Below are 21,719 nucleotides of genomic sequence, written 5' to 3'. Positions count from 1 at the left end.
TAAATTCAATGCTGTTCTTTATTCCGTGGAAGATATACAAAAAGCAGGTGGGACACCAAGCACTTGTGGATTGAGCACCACCATTTATGCACTTTCTTCATGGACTATATGCCGTTTCTGTGCCTGGGAGCTGACGTATACAGCTATATACGCCAGTGTCGGCCGCTGCTGTTTCTACACATAATTGTATTTTTGTTTTATATTGGCAATTCCTTACTTTTTAGACATATTGTACTCTTGTTCAGAGGAACAAGTTGTAGAAACTACGTAAAGCTGTATAAATACCTATGAATGTTGTACATTCTAAACACTATGGTGTATACAATAAATTGTTATATAGTTGAATTATTATCCATTTGAACTCTTTTTGTTTACTTTCTTTTCAGTTTTCCTCAAATATAGTATCGCCATTCCCTTCCTGATAATATTGTTGACAAGAGCTAGTTCCCGTTCCTGTGTATACAATAGGAAAACAATGTTGGACCATCAGGAGAACGTCTTGACATTCGACATTAACTATGTGGTATGAATCAGTTTGTCACTTTTGCAAATTACTGTAAACTTTCCTATCATAATTTGATCATACAAGGTTCTGCCTGCTTTTTTCCATTAGTAAGACTCTGTACACAGTTGCATCTTTTCTTATGTCAATAACAGAGCCCTGACAGCTATGGTGAATTCATTTTAAAATGAATCCCAATAAATCCTGCTACTTCTGAGATGGACTCATCTCAGCAATAATGGCTCACTCAGCCAATCATTAGAAACAAGAAAAGGAGAAGGAAAAGGGGGTTATGAACGAGCGCTACTGCTATTGAGAAAAGGATTCAGGACGCCACTGTAGCACAGGACAGTTTATTAAGGTTCAAAGCGATAGGACAAACCTAGCACAACACAGGCTACAGGACGTCATATATTAAATGTTTTGTGGACCTGAAGAAGGCACATTCTAGTGCCGAAATGCGTTGTCCTATCGCTTTGAACCTTAATAAACTGTCCTATGCTACAGTGGCATCCTGAATCCTTTTCTCAATAGCAGTAGCGCTTGTTCATAACCCCCTTTTCCTTCTCCTTTTCCTGTTTCCATTGTTTCCATACCCTTTGCGGATACGAATAGGGGTTTCGAGCTGCACAACTGCCCCGATCGCCTTCCACTCCACCCACTTCCCAGGTGAGGTGCTGTCACTGCTGATAACCCCAGCAGGACATCACATTACCTTGGGTGCAGTGGTTTCTTGCCGTCCAACCACTTCCCCACTACACATGAGAGGGCACCCCTACCTTTTTTTACTTCTTTCTCACACTCAGCCAATCATTGACTCAGGTTGGACACCGCTGCAGCCAGTGATTGGCTGAATGGTGTTGTGTGCTACGTCAGCAGCAGACGCTACGATCTGCAGCTATGAGAAACTTCGGCCACAGACGGGACTACCTGACACTGGAGCCTGGCAAAGAGCGAGGGAGGTACGTTTAAGCTTTTTTAATGTTATTTGCAAGCCTAGACACATAGCTTAAAAACAGTTTTGGCTGGATAACCTCTTTATACCTATTTTTTTAGAGAATGTAATGTTTTATAAATACAGAATAAGGACAGTATTTGTGTATATGCATGTCTGTATGCATACTTCCTGAGTCTGCCTCCTCCAGAGGGTCTTCACTGTGCCTGAAATGTAAGTCAAGGCTTTCCTGTAACATTTTACAACCCATATAGTCTTTACAGCTGTCAATTGTGTGAATACCAGTGTTTCTAATCTTGTATGTACACAGTTTTGCCTCCTGGGTGTAGCCCCCTCCATTTCTTTAGTCTGCAGGGTTCAGGGCAGCAGTTCAATACTTCCTTGCTGCTGCTATTTCTTTCCTTTCGTCTTACATAGCACCTTGTGAAGCCAGTGTATTAGTAACCCTTTTCCCTCCACATCCCATATATATTAGTGTACGCTGTAAAAATAGTAGTGTACTGTGTGAAATTTCTGTGCAGTTTTCCACTGCAGAAATTCTGCAGTGTGCACGATTCCCATTGAAGACAATAGGAGGCTGCTGCACAAGAATTTCCAATCAGAATTTCTCAGCTCGGAAATTCTGTAGTGTGAATGTAGCAGTAAGGCTTGTGCTTTACAGCAACTTTAGGCTGTACACACATCAATCACATCAACCTTTGTGTTTCTTGGTGAGGAAAATATCTCTATGTATTAGTAGACTCCATTAGACAAATTACAGCATGGTCTGGATTAGAGATGAGCGAATCGAAGTTGACAAACCCGAATTCGTTACGAATTTCATGAAAAATTTGATTCGCAACGAATGCGAATATCGCCGCGATTCTATTGCGCAATTCGCTTCATTAAACTCCATTTTACAGCGTTCCAGGCTATTGGAGACCTAAGATGGTGGATCCACATGTGAGTACATGGGGCAGGGGATTATGGGAGGGCGGTAAACAGCAGCGGGAATGAAGGTAGGCGGGCTGACCCTGAATCACATGTGAGATGCAGCCTATCAGTGTTCACTGACCCCTGTGATGTCACAGCCCCTATATAATCGGCGGCCATCTTGCCTCACTTCATTTCATCTATGCACTCAGATGGAGAGGACGGGACTGCGTGTGTGTGTGAATAGCTCATACCACAGCGTTACACTGCAACTGCTAGTCACATCAGCATTAGGGAAAGGCAGGAGTGCAGAGTGCTGTGCTGTTACACTGAGAAGGATCATTGATAGCTAAACCTCCTATTCACGCTATTGAGCATTGCAGCAGAGAGGGGCAGATAGCTGTCAGCTGCCTCATACAGATCTCCAAGCTGCCTGAACTTTCTGAAGCATCTTATCTCCTCATTTTTCAGCCCAATTTAGTTTTTTTTTTTTGTTCCCCAAATCTCCTGCTGCTCAGAATTGGGCGACAGAGTGCAATTTAGGGTTTAATCCCTGTATTTTTAGTTTTTTTGTGGTGCTGCACTGTTGGGTCCTGCTGCTGTTCAGAAATACGTGATTGTTCAGTGGACTGTAGTGCATTTGTACCATTTTGTACCTGTCAATCTATCAAGGGGCTACATGCTGTGCAAGTCCAAACAATACTATTCACCGGCTGTTTTTTTTTTTTTAAATAAAGAGTTTTTTCTGTGTATAGTTACGCATATTACTGCCCTCATCAGTGCATACTGCATAGGTACATCCATGTATTGTACCATTTAGTACCTGTTAAGCTGTCAAGGTGCTCCATACCGTCAAAGTCCAAACAATAGTATTCACCGACTGGTGTTTTACAAAAAATACAGTTTTTTCTGCGTATAGTTACGCATATCACTGCCCTCATAAGTGCATACCGCATAAGTACATCCAAGTAGTGTACCATCTTGTACCTGTTAATCTGTAAAGGGCCTACATACTGTGAAAGGACAGCCATAAGTAATCACCTGCTGCTGTTCTAGACAAATACTGTTTAAAGAGTAGTGTAGCGTTGTCACGATTTGGCTGGCTGGAGGTTGATCCTCTGTGCCAGAGAGGGATTGGTGTGGACCCTGTCGGTGGACCGGTTCTAAGTTGCTACTGGTATTCACCAGAGCCCGCCGCAAAGCGGGATGGTCTTGCAGCGGCGGTAGCAACCAGGTCGTATCCACCGGCAACGGCTCAACCTCTCTGACTGCTGAGATAAGCGCGGTACAAGGGAGTAGACAAGAGCAAGGTCGGACGTTGCAGAAGGTCAGGGCAGGCAGCAAGGATCGTAGTCAGGGGCAATGGCAGGAGGTCTGGAACACAGGCTAGGAACACACAAGGAAACGCTTTCACTGGCACAATGGCAACAAGATCCGGCGAGGGAGTGCAGGGGAAGTGAGGTATAAGTAGGGAGTGCACAGGTGATGATACTGATTAAGCCTGCTGCGCCAATCAGTGGCGCAGTGGCCCTTTAAATCGCAGAGACCCGGCGCGCGCGCGCCCTAAGGAGCGGGGCCGCGCGCGCCGGGACAACACAGATGGGGAACGGGTCAGGTACGGGAGCCGGGATGCGCATCGCGAGCGGGCGCGTCCCGCGTCGCAAATCGCATCCCGGCTGGGAGTAATATCGCAGCGCACCCAGTCAGCAGGTCTGACCGGGGCGCTGCGAATGAGAGGACGCTGCGAGCGCTCCGGGGAGGAGCGGGGACCCGGAGCCCTTGGCGTAACAGTACCCCCCCCCCTTGGGTCTCCCCCTCTTCTTGGAGCCTGAGAACCTGAGGATAAGACTTTTGTCTAGGATGTTGTCCTCAGGTTCCCAAGATCTCTCCTCTGGGCCACAATTCTCCCAGTCAACCAAGAAGAATCTTTTACCTCTGACTGTCTTGGATGCTAGAATCTCCTTCACCGAGAAGACGTCAGACGAACCGGAAACAGGAGTGGGAGAAACAATTTTGGGAGAGAAGCGGTTAAGGATGAGTGGTTTGAGAAGAGAGACATGGAAGGCATTGGGAATACGGAGAGAAGAAGGAAGAAGGCGTTTGTAAGAGACAGGGTTGATCTGGCACAAGATTTTGAAAGGACCAAGATAGCGTGGTCCCAGTTTATAACTGGGGACACGAAAGCGGACATACTTAGCGGAGAGCCATACCTTGTCTCCGGGAGCAAAAATGGGGGGAGTTCTTTTTTTATCAGCAAATTTTTTCATCCGGGATGAAGCCTGTAAAAGAGAATTTTGGGTTTCTTTCCATATGGTGGAAAGATCTCGAGTCACTTCATCAACAGCGGGCAAACCAGATGGCATGGGAGAGGGGAGGGGAGGAAGAGGGTGACGGCCGTACACCACGAAAAATGGGGATTTAGCAGAAGATTCGGAGACTCTGAAGTTGTATGAGAATTCTGCCCATGATAGAAGATCTTCCCAGTCATCCTGGCGGGAGGCAACAAAATGTCGTAAATAGTCACCAAGGACCTGATTAATTCTTTCTACTTGCCCATTGGATTGGGGATGATCTTGAGCTGCTTACAGAGGGCCCTCCAGAATTTAGACACAAATTGGACGCCTCTATCCGAGACGATATGCGTGGGCAACCTGTGAAGGCGAAAAATGTGTATAAAAAATTGCTTAGCCAACTGAGGCGCTGAAGGAAGGCCTGGAAGAGGGATAAAATGTGCCATCTTGGAAAATCGATCAACGACCACCCAAACAACTGTGTTGCCACGGGATAAGGGCAAGTCAGTAATAAAGTCCACACCAATCTGTGACCAAGGTTGTTCAGGAACAGGCAGAGGATGAAGGAGACCAGCAGGCTTCTGGCGAGGAGTCTTATCCCGGGCACAGACAGTACAAGCCCGCACAAAATCAACAACATCAGTCTCCAGAGTAGGCCACCAATAAAATCGAGAGATGAGTTGCAAGGATTTTTTGATGCCCACATGGCCTGCGAGGTGGGAGGAGTGTCCCCACTTGAGAATCCCGAGGCGCTGGCGTGGAGAAACGAAGGTCTTCCCTGGAGGAGTTTATCTGATGGAAGCTGGAGAAGTGGAGATCAGACAGTCCGGAGGAATGATGTCTTGCGGAGAGGCTTCCACTTCAGAGGCATCTGAAGAACGAGAGAGGGCATCGGCCCTAATGTTCTTGTCAGCAGGATTTCAAAGTTAAAACGGGCAAAGAACAACGACCACCTAGCCTGGCGAGGGTTCAGTCGTTGGGCAGACTGGAGATAAGAGAGATTCTTGTGATCAGTGTATATAATAACTGGATATTTGGATCCCTCCAGCAGGTGCCTCCATTCCTCAAGCGCCAATTTTATGGCCACTAATTCTCGATCACCAATGGAGTAGTTTTTCTCCGCCGGAGAGAAGGTCCTAGAAAAAAACCCACAAGTAACAGCATGCCCGGAAGAATTTTTTTGTAGAAGAACTGCTCCAGCTCCCACTGAGGAGGCGTCTACCTCCAATAAAAAGGGTTTAGATGGGTCAGGTCTGGAGAGTATGGGAGCAGAAGAAAAGGCAGACTTGAGATGTTTAAATGCGTCTTCCGCTTGAGGAGACCAGGACTTAGGATTGGCATTTTTCTTGGTTAGAGCCAGGATAGGAGCCACAATGGTGGAAAAGTGTGGAATAAATTGTCTGTAATAATTGGCGAACCCCAAAAAACTTTGGATAGCACGGAGTCCGGAGGGGCGTGGCCAATCTAATACGGCAGATAGTTTATCTGGGTCCATTTGTAGTCCCTGGCCAGAGACTAAGTATCCTAGGAAAGGAAGAGACTGACATTCAAAGAGACATTTTTCCATTTTGGCATAAAGTTGATTGTCCCGAAGTCTCTGAAGAACCATGCGGACATGCTGGCGGTGTTCTTCTAAGTTGGCAGAAAAAATCAGAATATCGTCCAGGTAAACCACAACACAGGTATATAGAAGATCACGAAAAATTTCATTAACAAAGTCTTGGAAGACGGCAGGGGCGTTGCAAAGGCCAAAGGGCATGACCAGATACTCAAAGTGTCCATCTCTGGTGTTAAATGCAGTCTTCCATTCGTCCCCCTCCCTGATGCGGATGAGATTATAAGCGACTCTTAAGTCCAGCTTGGTAAAGATGTGGGCGCCTCGTAGGCGGTCAAAGAGTTCCGAGATAAGAGGTAGGGGTAGCGTTTTTTTACCGTGATTTTATTAAGTCCGCGGTAATCAATGCAAGGGCGTAGGGAGCCATCTTTTTTGGAGACAAAAAAAAAATCCAGCAGGAGAGGAGTACTTGCGGATAAACCCCTTTTTTAAGTTCTCCTGGATGTATTCAGACATGGCTTGGGTTTCCGGAGCAGACAGAGGATAGATTCTGCCCCGGGGTGGAGTAGTACCCGGGAGGAGGTCAATAGGACAGTCATAAGGCCTGTGAGGAGGCAAAGTCTCTGCTTGTTTTTTGCAAAAAACATCAGCATAGTCCAGATAGGCATTAGGAAGCCCGGATACCGGGGAAACAACAGGGTCACGACTGTGAGTACTGGGTGCCGGTTTAAGACAGTCCTTGTGGCAAGAAGTACCCCAGTTCTTGATTTCCCCTGTGGTCCAATCAAGGGTTGGGGAATGGCGTTGAAGCCACGGTAATCCAAGAAGAATTTCTGAAGTGCAGTTAGAGAGGACCAAAAATTTAATTTTTTCGTGATGGGGTCCGATGCACATTAAGAGAGGTTCCGTGCGGTAACGCACGGTAAAGTCCAATCTTTCATTGTTAACAGAGTTGATGTAGAGGGGTCTGGCGAGACTGGTCACCGGGATGTTGAACCTGTTGATGAGAGAGGCCAAAATAAAATTTCCTGCAGATCCGGAATCCAAGAAGGCCATAGCAGAGAAGGAGAAGGTAGAAGAAGACATCCGCACAGGCACAGTAAGACGTGGAGAAGCAGAGTTCACATCAAGAGCTGTCTCACCTTTGTGCGGAGTCAGCGTGCGTCTTTCCTGGCGAGGAGGACGGATAGGACAGTCCTTCAAGAAATGTTCGGTACCGGCACAGTACAGGCAAAGGTTCTCCATGCGGCGTCGTGTCCTCTCTTGAGGTGTCAAGCGAGACCGGTCAACTTGCATAGCCTCCACGGCGGGAAGCACAGGAACGGATTGCAGAGGACCAGAGGAGAGAGGAGTCGGGGAGAGAAACCGCCTCGTGCGAACAAAGTCCATATCCTAGCGGAGCTCCTGACGCCTTTCGGAAAAACGCATGTCAATGCGGGTGGGAAGATGAATAAGTTCATGCAGGTTAGCAGGAATTTCTCGTGCGGCCAGCACATCTTTAATGTTACTGGATAGGCCTTTTTTAAAGGTCGCGCAGAGGGCCTCGTTATTCCAGGATAATTCGAAGGCAAGAGTACGGAATTGGATTGCGTACTCGCCAACAGAAGAATTACCCTAGACCAGGTTCAGCAGGGCAGTCTCGGCAGAAGAGGCTCGGGCAGGTTCCTCAAAGACACTTCGAATCTCCGTGAAGAAGGAGTGTACAGAGGCAGTGACAGGATCATTGCGGTCCCAGAGCAGTGTGGCCCATGACAGGGCTTTCCCAGACAGAAGGCTGACTACGAAAGCCACCTTAGACCTTTCAGTTGGAAACTGGTCCGACATCATCTCCAAATGCAGGGAACATTGTGAAAGAAAGCCATGGCAAAACTTAGAGTCCCCATCAAATTTATCCGGCAAGGATAATCGGAGGCTGGAAGCGGCCACTCGCTGCGGAGGAGGTGCAGGAGCTGGCGGAGGAGATGATTGCTGAAGCTGTGGTAGTAGCTGCTGTAGCATCACGGTCAGTTGAGACAGCTGGTGGCCTTGTTGCGCTATCTGTTGCGACTGCTGGGCGACCACCGTGGTGAGGTCGGCGACAACTGGCAGCGGGACCTCAGCGGGATCCATGGCCGGATCTACTGTCACGATTCGGCTGGCTGGAGGTGGATCCTCTGTGCCAGAGAGGGATTGGGGTGGACCGTGTTGGTGGACCGGTTCTAAGTTGCTACTGGTATTCACCAGAGCCCGCCGTAAAGCGGGATGGTCTTGCAGCGGCGGTAGCAACCAGGTCGTATCCACCGGCAACGGCTCAACCTCTCTGACTGCTGAGATAAGCGCGGTACAAGGGAGTAGACAAGAGCAAGGTCGGACAGAAGGTAGCAGAAGGTCAGGGCAGGCAGCAAGGATCGTAGTCAGGGGCAATGGCAGGAGGTCTGGAACACAGGCTAGGAACACACAAGGAAACGCTTTCACTAGCACAATGGCAACAAGATCCGGCGAGGGAGTGCAGGGGAAGTGAGGTATAAGTAGGGAGTGCACAGGTGATGATACTGATTAGGCCTGCTGCGCCAATCAGTGGCGCAGTGGCCCTTTAAATCGCAGAGACCCAGGAGCGGGGCCGCGCGCGCCGGGACAACACAGACGGGGAACGGGTCAGGTACGGGAGCCGGGATGTGCATCGCGAGCGGGCGCGTCCCACGTCGCGAATCGCATCCCGGCTGGGAGTAATATCGCAGCGCACCCAGTCAGCAGGTCTGACTGGGGCGCTGCGAATGAGAGGACACTGCGATCGCTCCGGGGAGGAGCGGGGACCCGGAGCGCTCGGCGTAACAAGCGTATTGTAATACCCTCATAAACGCACTAAGTATGTCAGGCAGAGAAGTGCCAGGACGTGCACAGAGGAGTGGCAGAGGCCTAAATACTTCAGGCAGAGTTGGCAGCAGACTTAGGGCAAGTGGCAGCAGGAGTCGCTGCGAGAGGCCTGAGCTCACGTTATCAGCCAGAGGTCGTGTCTCCACCAGCAACCCATCTGCCGTCATTGATTGGTTAACACGCTCATCCACATCATCACAAGCGACATCTGACACCTCCAGTCAACAGTCGATGGGTTCCTCAGACAACCCTCAGTTGGCATGGCCCGGGAGCAGTCCCTGTCCTCCCATTGTCTTTGTCCTATGCTGTTCCCTCTCCTAAAGAAGTATCTTATGCTGTGGGTTCAGCTCCACTATTTACTGAGGATGATCTAATAGAGGACAGTCAGCAGCTACTGAACAGCCAAGAAGGAGAGGAGACATGCGCCACTTGCTCCACTAGGTGGCCAAGTAGGGATGCGAAGAGGGACGTGGGAGGCGGTGTTGCAAGTGTTCAGGGTCCTGAAGCAGGCACTGTTGGGGAACCTGAGGAGGACATCAGTGACGTGCACACACCTGTTTATGATGATGAAGCCGATCGCAATTGGGAGCCGGGTGCAGAAGGGGCTTCATCATCATCAGGAGAAGAGAGTTGCAGGTTGCCCTTGAGGCAGCAAGGCGGTAGCACAGTTGGCAGTCAGCATGGTGGCAGTAGTGGAAATTCAGGAGCCAAACGTGCCCGGGGGTGACCACCTGCTTCGCGGCAGCCTACCTTTCCGGGAGGTAGTGGAACAGGGGTTCCTGGAGATGGCGCCAGTAGCAGTCAATTAGTGCGGACTGCGGGTGGGAAAATCAGCTACTCGGCGATGTGGAAGTTTTTCATAAAGCATCCGGAGGAGGTTCACGTAGCAAGATCTGTCGGCAGAAGGTGATGCGTGGCCAGGGTCCCAATGTCAGCACCCCGGCCCTGCGTCAACACATGCTTCGCCACCATAAAGCGGCCTGGGAGAACCGTGGCTCCGATGTAGTGGTCCAGCCTGCTGCATCACCCAGTGGCCATCTGCTCCCTCCTTCATCCAGCCAAGTCCCCACCACCTCAGCCGAAGGGAGCTATGTTTCAAACCCTCCTTCTGTCGCTTCTGCTTCTCCCGCTTTTAGTCAGCCATTCCGTCAACAATCCATCGGCGAAGCCATGTCCAAGAGACAACAGTATGCGCCCACTCATCCAACGGTGCAGAAGTTGAATGTGCTCCTGTCCAAGTTGCTGGTGTTGCAGTCCCTCCCTTTTCAAGTGGTGGACTCTGCACCTTTCAGAGAATTGATGGCTTGTGCCGAGCCAAGGTGGAGAGTCCCAAGCCGTCATTTCTTTGCTAAGAAGGCAGTACCAGCCCTGCATAAGTTTGTACAAGAGAAGGTGGGCCAGTCCTTGAGCCTGTCGGTGTATTCAAAAGTGCATGGCACCCTCTTGGGTACTGCAAATGCCTGCTCCTGACTCATCCTGTGTCTTTCAGGAACTACTTGCCTCACTGACACTATTGGCCTTGGGCCTTTAATTTTTGGAAGTTTAGCAGTAGCTAATATATGCTTAATGCAAATTTCAGCAATGATCTTTAAATTATTTGCGCTCTGCCAGGGCCTTCTCCTACCCTGCCGGGGCCGATCCGAGGACCTCACTAAACCATCCAATCCGTAGTATAGACATGCGGTGTGTACAAAGGGCAGGTACTTAATGAACCCGAGCTTATGACCCGCACTTAGTTGTGATTCTCCTTTCCTGGCAAATAATTGCAATCCCTATCGCGAACGGGGTTCAGTGGGTTACCCGCACCTGTCGGTGAAAGATAGACACACGCTGGTCCGTTCAGTGTAGCGCGCGTACAGCCCCGGACATCTGAGGGCATAACACACCTGTTATTGCTCGATCTTGCGATTGATCGTGCAATGTAAGGGGTTATTAAAGCCTCTTGGGTACTGCTGATGCCTACTCCTTACTGCTCCTGTGTCTTTCAGGAACTACTTGACTTCATGATGCTTCTGGGCTTGGGCCTTTAATTTTAGGATTTTTGAAATACATACATACTTAATTTAAATTTCAACATTTATGGTGCAATGTATGGGGTTATAAACACTCTTGGGTAGTGTTTTTTTTTTCCAAATTTTCTGATAATTATCACAGTAATCTTGAATTTTCCAGAATAATAACCATTACACCATTGAATGCTTGTTGCATGTGATTTTTTAAGTAAATGTTTAAAATAAAATACGGAGAGGGATGAACTCTGCTTCTTTATTTCATAAAAAATTATTTTATAGAAGAATGTCTTTTGGTGGTCCACCGTCCTGCATTATAGAGTCTTCTGGACTCTTGGATATGCGATTGTTCTTAAACAAATGTACAAAAAACAAAAATGGCCGGTCAGGGCTATGGAGATGTTGCGCCTACATCTTACGGCCACATGAGCCCTGTGGGTGCTTGTGAGATTAGGTCCTTTGTACCCACACGGCGGGGTCCGGGACACAAATTTTGATTTAAATTTCAAATAAAAAAAATAACACATTTCAATGGTCTCCTCATGCTGCAGCCAACTCCAGGCTGCGTCATTCTGGTAATATATAGAGAGCACTGGCTGTCCTAAATTTTCGTTAAAATTTTTCGGCAAAAATGTTTGTCTTTTTTATTAGGGATTGTGAAGCTTTGGTGCGTACTCATGCATCAGCCAACTCCAACCTGTGTCATTCAGGCAATATATGGTTTACTGATGGCATTGCTGGGCCTGGGTCTGGGAATTTCTAATTTTCTCATAGGTAGCACCCGCTATCCAAAAGTTTTCTTCATAAATTTCTACAATTGTTGTGTTTTTTGGGGGGGGATTGTGAAGCCCTAATGTGTACTCATGCATCAGCCAACTCCAGGCTGTGTCATTCAGGCAATATATAGGTAGCACCCGCTGTCCTAGATATTCTTAATTTTTTTTTAAAAATGGTTGTTTTTTATTTGGGATTCTACTCCGCCTCCACATCTTCCACTGTGTCTTAAGCCTCCACTGCCCAGACAAGTCTCAGTGGCCCTTCAGCATACCATGTGTGCAGGGCACAGCGGTGTCACGCTGTTCTTCACATGGTTTGCCTTGGCAAGAAGTCTTGGAAAGAATGGCCGTTCAGGGCAATGTAGACGTTGCGCCCACATCTCACGGCCACATGAGCCCTGTGGGGGCTTATTGGATTTGGTCCTTCGTACCCACACGCTGGGGTCTGGGACACGCAAAGGTTGTTTTAATTTTCAAATAAAAAATGATGGTGCTGCTTGGCCTGGGTCTGGTAATTTCAAATTTTCTCAGAGGTAGTACCCGCTATCCAAAATGTTTTTCAAAAATTTCTAAAATTGTTGTGTTTTTTGGGGGGGATTGTGAAGCCCCAGTGTGTACTCGTGCATCAGCCAACTCCAGGCTGTCTCATTCAGGCAATATATGCGTTACTGATGCCGCTGTGGGGCCTTGGTCTGGGAATTTTTAATTTTCTCATAGGTAGCACCCGCTATCCAAAATCTTCGGTTTAAATTTCTTAATTCATCTTTTAATCTTAGGGATTGTGAAGGCCTAGTGCCTACTCATGCTGCTGGCAACTCCGGGCTGTGTCATTCAGCCACTATATGGTCTCCTCATGCGGCCAACACCTCCACACTGTGCCATTCAGCCACTATATGGTCTCCTCATGCTGCCAACATGTCCATGCTGTGTCATTCAGCCACTATATGGTGTCCTCATGTTGCCAACACCTCCACGCTGTGTCATTCAGCCACTAAATGGTCTCCTCATGCTGCCAACACCTCTACGCTATGTCATTCAGTCACTATATGGTCTCCTAACACTGATGCCACCACCAGGCTCTGTCATTGTGCTGCTGTGCGGCAGTGATTCTAAAAGCGATGCCGGTAATCTGCATGTTATTCTGAATAACAGTATTATTTCCCTACCCCAGCACACTCCATATGTGTTTTAGAACACAGCAAAGTGTTCTATACCCCTATAGAGGCTGTATGTAGGCTAGAAATAGCCTTTTTTTTATATAGATTCGTCGCGAAAAAATTCAGATCAAAACAAACTTTTTCGGAAAATTCGGCGAATCGGCCGAATCGAATTTTTGAAAAGTTCGCTCATCCCTAGTCTGGATTCTTGAAATCATGGAACGTTATCCACCACTTTTCCCCATAGGAAACACTTAGATTGCAATACAGTTAAAGGGGTATTCCAGGAATTTTTTTATGTGGCTATGCTACAGGGGCTGTAAAGTTAGTATCGTTCATAATATATAAAGAAATCCGTGTACCAAAGCTTTATTCTTGAAAATTCAGTGCGTAACAATACGCCAGCAAGACGAGGTCAGACGCCTGGGTGGCGCTGCATAATATAGTGCCTGTACCTGTGTGTGACGGTTTTCTCGCAATTCTTATGTGATTTCTGCACCAATATTTATTTTTAACAGCATATAAAATTACCCAGGTCTCAGTATTTCCCAGGTTGCAGTGCGTTGAGACATGACCTCACTAGTCAGGTGTGCAAAGGAAGCCAGTCCTGCTTCAATGGGAGGAGCGAACAATGGATTGGAGAGAGATTATTTTGCAACAGCCGTAGGCACCCTGGTTAGAAAACACACTGGTCTTTTGAATGGATGCAGCTCACTGGTGGGGTGGCTGATGTGTGGGAGCGGGGAAAGTAACTTCACACACACATGGAACTATGGGATGTGTAGTTTAAGAGACCAAACTCCAACAGGAAATACCCAGTTCAAAAAAAGATAGCCTGGCAGGTTTGTACTAAAATCACCTTATGGCAGATAACCCTTTTAATCCCTTGGGGACAGAGGGTTTTCCAGTTTTTGCACTTTCCTTTTTTCCTCCTTACCTTTTAAAAATCATACCCTTTCAATTTTGGAGCTAAAAATCCATATGATGGCTTATTTTTTGCGCCACCAATTCTTCTTTGTAATGACATCAGTCATTTTACCCAAAAATCTACGGCGAAACGAAAAAAAAATCACTGTGTGACAAAATCGAATAAAAATGCCATCTTGTAACTTTTGAGGGCTTCCCTTTCTACACAGTACATTTTTCTGTAAAATGACACCTTATCTTTATTCTGTAGGTCCATATGGTTAAAATGATACCCTACTTATACAGGTTTGATTTTGTCGTACTTCTGAAAAAAATCATAACTACATGCAGGAAAATCTATATGTTTAAAATTGTCATCTTCTGACCCCTATAACTTTTTTATTTTTCTCATTTTTTGCGCCGTGATCTGAAGTTTTTAGCGGTACCATTTATGTATTGATCAGACTTTTCGATGACTTTGTATTCATTTTTTCATGATATAAAAAGTGACCAAAAATACGCTATATTGAACTTTGGAATTTTTTTGCACGTACGCCATTGCGCGCTACGTGCGGTTTAATTAACGATATATTTTTATAATTTGGACATTTCCACACATTGCGATACCACATCTGTTTATTTTTATTTACACTTTTTTTTTTTTTTTTTTATTGGGAAAAGGAGGTGATTCAAACAGGAAAGGTGTTAAATGATCTTTATTCACTTTTTTGTCACTTTTTTTTGCAATGTTATAGCTCCCATAGGGGGCTATAACACTGCACACACTGATCTTTTACATTGATCAGTGGTTTCTCATAGGAAACCATTGATCAATGATTCTGCCGCTTGAATGCTCATGCTTGGATCTCAGGCACTGAGTCTTTACAGCTGTTCGGGATGCTGCAATTTCATTGTAGCGATCCCGAACAGCCCCCTGAGCTAACCGGCAGTGCTTTACTGCCACATCTAAAGGGTTAATAGCGCGCGGCACCGCGATCAGTGCCACGCGCTATTAGCCATGGGTCCCGGCCCGACCCGCTATGACGAGGGGCCACGGCGTGGCCCCGCATTATAGAACGGGAGTGGTCTGAGGACGTATAGGTACGCCCTCAGTCCCCAGGGAGTTAAGGTAATTTTACCACATCATACTATGAGCCCAAAATAAAGGATAAAAATCATGTCCTGTGCCATTGATTTTGAAGATTTATTTGTTGATCTACCTGCATATATAAGAAAATAACAGAGGTCTTCTGTCCTATTGTGTAGGTAATACCACGTGTATGTAATGTCATATTTTTCTTTTTCTTTTTTTTTTTTCAGAAGCAATCACTTTCAGAAAATTTTACCACTGTCTGCAAAACTAAAAAAGATACCAGCCCGATATTTCTGGATCTATGCAACAATTCTGCAAAGGTAGTTATTTATTCAGAAAAGATTGTATACGTTCAGTAGTGGAAATGGTTATAGATTAAATTAGAGTAATAACAGTACCCTTTATAGTTGCTATAGCCTACAGTAGAATTATAAGAGCAACAATATCAATAAACTATGCTTGTGATAATATAAGGTCAGTTTCACATTAGCAGTAAAGTAGTGCTTTTAGTACTTTATGGTAGCTTAAAGGCACAAATGATGCATAAAAGATGGCGTAAATTTTATAAAGGACCAATAAAACCTAGAAATGAATCATAAAACAAGAGATAATTTTGCCCAGACTATTCATCGGTCTACAGGATTTTTTGCGTACTCCTCAAACAAATAGTCTTTAAATCGTCATGCAAGGAACACTGGGATTAATTTTGTTCTGATCTTTTTTACTTTTGCAGGAAGTGGATGGGAGTGTATTCATTTAAAGGGGTACTCTGCTGGCCAACATTCAGAACATTTAGTTCCGAACTCTGTGTGCGTGCTGTACGGGTCAGCCATGCCCCCTCATGATGTCAGGTCACACCCCTCAATGCAAGTCTATGGGAGGGGGCGTGGCCGACCCCCGCTGTGCGCACACAGCGTTCGGAACTAAATGTTCTGAACGCTGGCCAATGGAGTACCCATTTAAAGGGTGTTGTAATGTGGAGTCATAAGTAGGCTTCCCTGCACCTAGGACTTATATATTCTAGTTTCCTAAATAACCTCGCTCTTACAAAGTAACTTATTGGTGTCCTTCTGGCACTTAAAGGGATACTCCGGTAAAAGACATTGTTTTTTCTAATCAACTGGTGCTAGAAAGTTTATACAGATTTGTAAATTACTTCTAAATAAAAATCCTAATCCTTCCAGTACTTATCTGCTGCTGTATACTACAGAAGAAGTGGTACAGTTCTTTTCTGTCTGACTACAGTGCTCTTTGCTGACACCTCTGTCCGTTTCAGGAACTGTCGAGAGCAGGAGAGGTTTGCTATGGGGATTTTCTCCTCCTCTGGACAGTTCCTGAGATGGACAGAGGTGTCAGCAGAGAGCACTGTGGACAGAAATGAACTACACAACTTCCTATGGAGCATACAGCAGCTGATAAGTATTGGACGGATTAAGATTTTTATATAGATGTAATTTACAAATCTGTTTTACTTTCTGGCACCAGTTGATTTAAAAAAAAAATGTTTTCTTCTGGAGTATTCCTTGAAAGGGAATCTGTTTGTATAAAGGGTTGGGCTAAAGTTTCTTCAAGGCGACTGATCAACAATTATCAGAAACATTTAGATACAGTTATTGCTGCCCAAGGGAGTCCGACCAGAATCTGAAAGCAGAGATTCACATACTTTTGCCACTCATAAATATTTTATATTGGAGCATTTTCCCCAATCAATAATAGACAAAATGTAACATTTGCTTGTATGAGTTGGTTCTCTAAGTCTTGACCTACTTTTAGGTCAAATTTAGGCAACAGAACAGAAAATTCGGAAGGTTACACAAACCTTCAAGTGCCACTGTATATGTTTATATACTGTATACTGTGTGCATCTGATCAGCTCCTCCTTCTCCTGCCATGCTGCCTGCAGATTGGACTACATTTTCAATGACAGGTACCCTTTAAAGGGGTACTCCACTGGAACACATTTTTGAAAATAAACTGGTGCCAGAAAGTTAAACATAGTTCTAAATTTCTTCTATTTAAAAATTGTAACCCTTCCAGTACTTATCAGCTGCTGTATGTTCCAAAGGAAGTTCTGAAGTTCTTTTCTTTTTGAATTTCAATTCTGTCTGATCACAGTGCTCTCTGCTGCCACCATTTGAGGAACTGTCCAGAGTAGGAGCAAATCCCCATAGCAAACCTATCTTTCTCCAGACAGTTCCTAAAATGAAAGATAAAAAGAAGAGCGCTCCATAGCGTAAAACCACTTTTGGGCAAGCTAGTATAATAACTAGAAACTCTTACCCTCGGTGGTTGTGTGACCTCACACACAACAATGGTAAGCGTGGAGAGGTAATGGCGCCCGGTCTGCAGCCTTCCCAATCACAAGAATTGTAATGAATAGTAGACTTCCAGAGATGACTTTAAGCGGCGCTGACTAGGATCAGAGGCATGGAGTAAAAAGCAGCAGGTTTATTCAGATTTCCAATAATGCAACAGGTATCACCGCGTTTGTGCGGCTTCATTAGGCAACCTGGCATCAGGCATTCCTGATGAAGCCGCGCAAGCACGGTGATACCTGTTGCATTATTGGAAATCTGAATAAACCTGCTGCTTTTTACTCCATGCCTCTGATCCTAGTCAGCGCCGCTTAAAGCCATCCACAGCTTGGAAGTCTACTATTCATTATAGTTCCTAAAATGGACAGAGGTGTCAGCAAAGAGCACTGTGGTCAGACAGAAATGAAATTCAAAAAGAAAAGAACTTCCTCTGGAACATACAGCAGCTGAGAAGTACTGGAAGGGTTAAGATTTTTAAATAGAAGTAATTTACAAATCTGTTTAACTTTCTGGTACCAGCTGATTTAAAAAAAATGTTTTCCACTGGAGTGCCCCTTTAATAATCAGAAAACATGTCCCACCATAAGAAATGGGTGAGACACTTACTGAATAATAATATTTTTCTCACAGTTTTTATTTTAACAAGCAAATGGAGAATGAGAGGACAGAAAGCAATTGCTGGAATAAAAAAATATATTTCAAAAAATAATAAAAAAAATAAAAATAAAATAAATATATATATATATATATATATATATATATATATATATATATATGGTACTTAAAGGGGTACTCCGGTGGAAAACATATTTTTTTAATGAACTGGTGCCAGAAAGTTGAACAGATTTGTAAATTACTTCTATTAAAAAATCTTAATCCTTTTTAATTCCTTTTCGGTCTCTCCACAGTGCTCTCTGCTGACACCTTGGTCCATGTCAGGAACTGTCCAGAGAAGCATATGTTTGCTATGGGGATTTTTCTCCTTCTCTGGACAGTTCCTGACATGGACAGATTAGTCAGGCGAGAGTACTGTGGACAGACAGAAAATAAATCCAAAAAGAAAAGAATTTCCTCTGTAGTGTACAGCTGATAATAAGAACTGAAGGGATTAAAAAAAATGTTATAGAAGTAGTTTACAAATCTGTTTAACTTTCCTGAGCCAGTGGACTTAAAAAGAAAGAAAATTTCCATTGGAGTACCTCTTTAAATACCAATAGGTAGAGAGACCAAATATTTTCTTATCAAGTCTATACCTCAGAGTATTCATTATGTTTTTTCTGTTAGGTAGATGAGACACAAGGAATCGCTAGATCACACTGCTACAATAATTCCAGAAATGTAACCTTTTGTTGCCAGTATAAGGTAAAACTCTTAACATGTTCTGAATATTTAATTGTGTGTCTGTAAGATGTACTTGTATCCATCAATCCCTGGAAAGGAGGCAGGAAGAGATAGTATTTGTAATGCTGAACATCAAATTACTACATTAAATAAAATGTATGCTTTTCATCTGCTAAGGCAGGGTTCACACTACAGTTTGTAACTACGGTTTCCGTATACGGCTGGGAGGAGGGGTGGGCGGGGCTTAATCGCAGTGCCCGCACTCAGCCGTATTCGGGAACCGTAGTTAATGTATGTCTATGAGCCGACCGGAGTGAACCGCAGCCTCTGGTTGGCTGCGTTTTCGGCCGTATGCGGTTTCCCGACCGCAGGCAAAAACGTGGTCGACCACGTTTTTGCCTGCAGTCGGGAAACCGCATACGGCCTGCCTATATCCCTGGTGCCTATATCCCTGGTGCCTGGCACTGGGGCATTCTGGCTTGCTATGTCAGCTGCCACTTAACAAGGACCACTCTTGTGGTGGGGACCTGGTATATCCCCTGCAGCTAAAGTTCATCTTACACATCCCGGAGTGAGATAAGGGGTAAAGACCATGGGAATACTTAGACTTCGTTCTCAAGATTGGCCCAAAGCCAAACCGGTATGTGGCACAGCGGGTCCACATGCCTTGGGGCGTTACAACAGTTAGCTTCGTAGAGAAGAGGACCACCAACTTGGAATGAAGCATGATCATCTGTGAAACAGCTGGAGAGATATGAGTTGGGGAACGCTGTTTGTTCACTGTACGACATTGTCAAATTGTAAAGGGATTGTACAGTGAAAACATATTAGTACTACATAGATCCATTATGTCAGTTTTGTATGTTAATATTTGGCACTTTTTTGGGTATTATATGAGCAATGTCCATAACCAAACCCACTAGGGAAACAGGAATAAAAGTGTAGGGAACTTCATGAAACCAAGATGAAAATTTGACATGGGAATTAATGAATTCTCACTATACCCCTTGTCTGGATTTTCTTATCATCTTATCAAAACTTTTGACAAAAAGTAGATAAAATGTGTAACAATATGGTCAGCTCTCAGTATTCATCTTAATACCTGTCTCTCTCTGCATGAATAGCCAGAAGCCACAGCCTAAAAAACTTGTAAAGTGAATTCAGCACAGTAAATAAAGGTAAAATGTCTTCTTTCTGTTGTAGAACATGCATACAAATAAAGAACAGCATGGAGATAAATTCCAAAAACTAACGCATTTCAGCAAGACATTCTTTTATCATCAGACGCTGTCTATCTGAAATGTGTCCTATGTCTGAATTTGAATCAATGTTGTTTTTTATTTGTATGCATGCTGTACAATAAAAGGAAATGTTTACCTTTATCTACCATTCTTGATTAGCCCTACCTTTACAAAAATGTGTAACTACAGTATATGAATTATGAAAGTTGAATGGGTATACTAGTGTTATAAAATCATTCATATATTGCTACGGCTTTTGAAAAAAAGAACAAAAAAATCATACTTGCCTTCCAGCATTCCTCCGCAGCTCTCAGCAGAGCTCCCACTGGGCTCCTTTCGATCTTCTGTCTCCTTGCCAGAGAAGAAGCCAAAGCAGGGCCTGCCAGGGACATCGCCACGGACACAGCATCAGCCAATGAATGGCTGAATAATGGGCAGATTTCACCATGACTTCTCATTTTGGAAGCAGACAGAAGAGACAGGAGCCTTAAAGGAAGCTGGGACCTGGGGACTGAGGGAAGGTAAGTATAATTTCTTTTTTATTTATTACATTTTTTTTTAACAGTATATGAATAATTTTATAACACAAGAATACCCCTTTAACATATTATTTCTTTGTTTGTTTTCTTTCTCTTCTACCTGCTCCAAAAATTTATATAAATTATGTTCCCCAAAATGATGCCAAAACAAAAACAACAAAAATAATTTCTCACAAAGCTCTGTTAATAAAAAAATGGAAAATGTCAGGGTTGTCAAAATGTAGAGGCAAAGACTGACAGAATATTACATCCTGAAGGATTAGCAGTTTTTTTTTACTAATTACTTTCAGAACACAAATCCTCAGCTTATAATTGACTTTAGACCCCAGTTTTCTTACTGATATTCTGTGTTGTATTGAAATTGTAATAAAAGATTGAACTTTAAAAAAAAAACAGAATAGAGGAGTTATACTTTTTGGGTGGAGATCATCTCAAAACCAACAACTTTTAACCCCTTCCCGACCTATGACATACCTGTACGTCATGGGTGGCAAGGTGTTCCCGACCCATGACATACAGGTACGTCATGAACATTACTGCCGCAATTCGCGGCATCCCGCAGCGCCCGGAAAGATGGTGGCTATCACTGATAGCCAGCCATCTTACTGTGCGACCACGGGGGGTTTCATCCCCCAGCGATCGCTGCTATCAGCTGGTCAAATCTGACTAGCTGATAGCAGCGCGGTGTGTGAGTCCCGATCACGGGGATCGGGACACACACCTCTCTGCTAAGTGTCCCTGACCCGTCCCCCGGCGTCACTTACCCGTCCGAGCGGTGTCCCGAGCGGTCCCGGCGGTCCCGGCGTCCTCCATGCGGTCCCGGCTGCGCTGCGTCCCGGAGGTGAGTTTGCAGCAGCAGTGCGGCATCTTCATTGGCAGCAGTGAGATCGCCGTAAAGCGATCTCACTGCTGCCTCTGAGAGTTTCAAAACTGCAACTCCCAGCATGCCCAGACAGCCTTTGGCTTTCTGGACATGCTGGGAGTTGTAGTTTTGCAACATCTGGAGGCCCACAGTTTGGAGACCACTGTATAATGGTCTCCAATCTGTGCTCTTCCAGATGTTGCAAAACTACAAATCTCAGCATGCTCAGTCTGTCCAGGCATGCTGGGAGTTGTAGTTCTCTAACATCTGGAAGAGCACAGATTGGAGACCATTATACAGTGGTCTCCAAACTGTGGACCTCCAGATGTTGCAAAACTACAACTCCCAGCATGCCCAGACTGCCCAAGCATGCTGGAAGTTGTAGTTCGGCAACATCTGATCCTTCAGATAT

The 21,719-nt window shown here is 45.1% G+C and overlaps 1 protein-coding gene across 6 annotated transcripts in view; it reads left to right on the top strand.

Moving 5' to 3' along the window:
• Positions 1-21,719, top strand: part of LOC130274184 (uncharacterized) — a 139,652-nt gene that overhangs the window by 86,808 nt on the left and 31,125 nt on the right. For all 6 annotated transcript variants that reach the window (XM_056522208.1, XM_056522206.1, XM_056522207.1 and 3 more), the window contains exons 2-4: positions 387-523; positions 15,237-15,329; positions 18,609-18,686. In XM_056522208.1, coding sequence (XP_056378183.1) covers positions 476-523; positions 15,237-15,329; positions 18,609-18,686 — 219 coding nt within the window. In that variant the 5' untranslated portion in view covers positions 387-475. The remainder of the gene's footprint in view (positions 1-386; positions 524-15,236; positions 15,330-18,608; positions 18,687-21,719) is intronic.

The sequence above is a fragment of the Hyla sarda genome, chromosome 5, assembly GCF_029499605.1.
Source record: "Hyla sarda isolate aHylSar1 chromosome 5, aHylSar1.hap1, whole genome shotgun sequence".
Taxonomy (NCBI): Eukaryota; Metazoa; Chordata; class Amphibia; order Anura; family Hylidae; genus Hyla; species Hyla sarda.
This window is presented reverse-complemented; position numbering and strand designations above follow the sequence as displayed.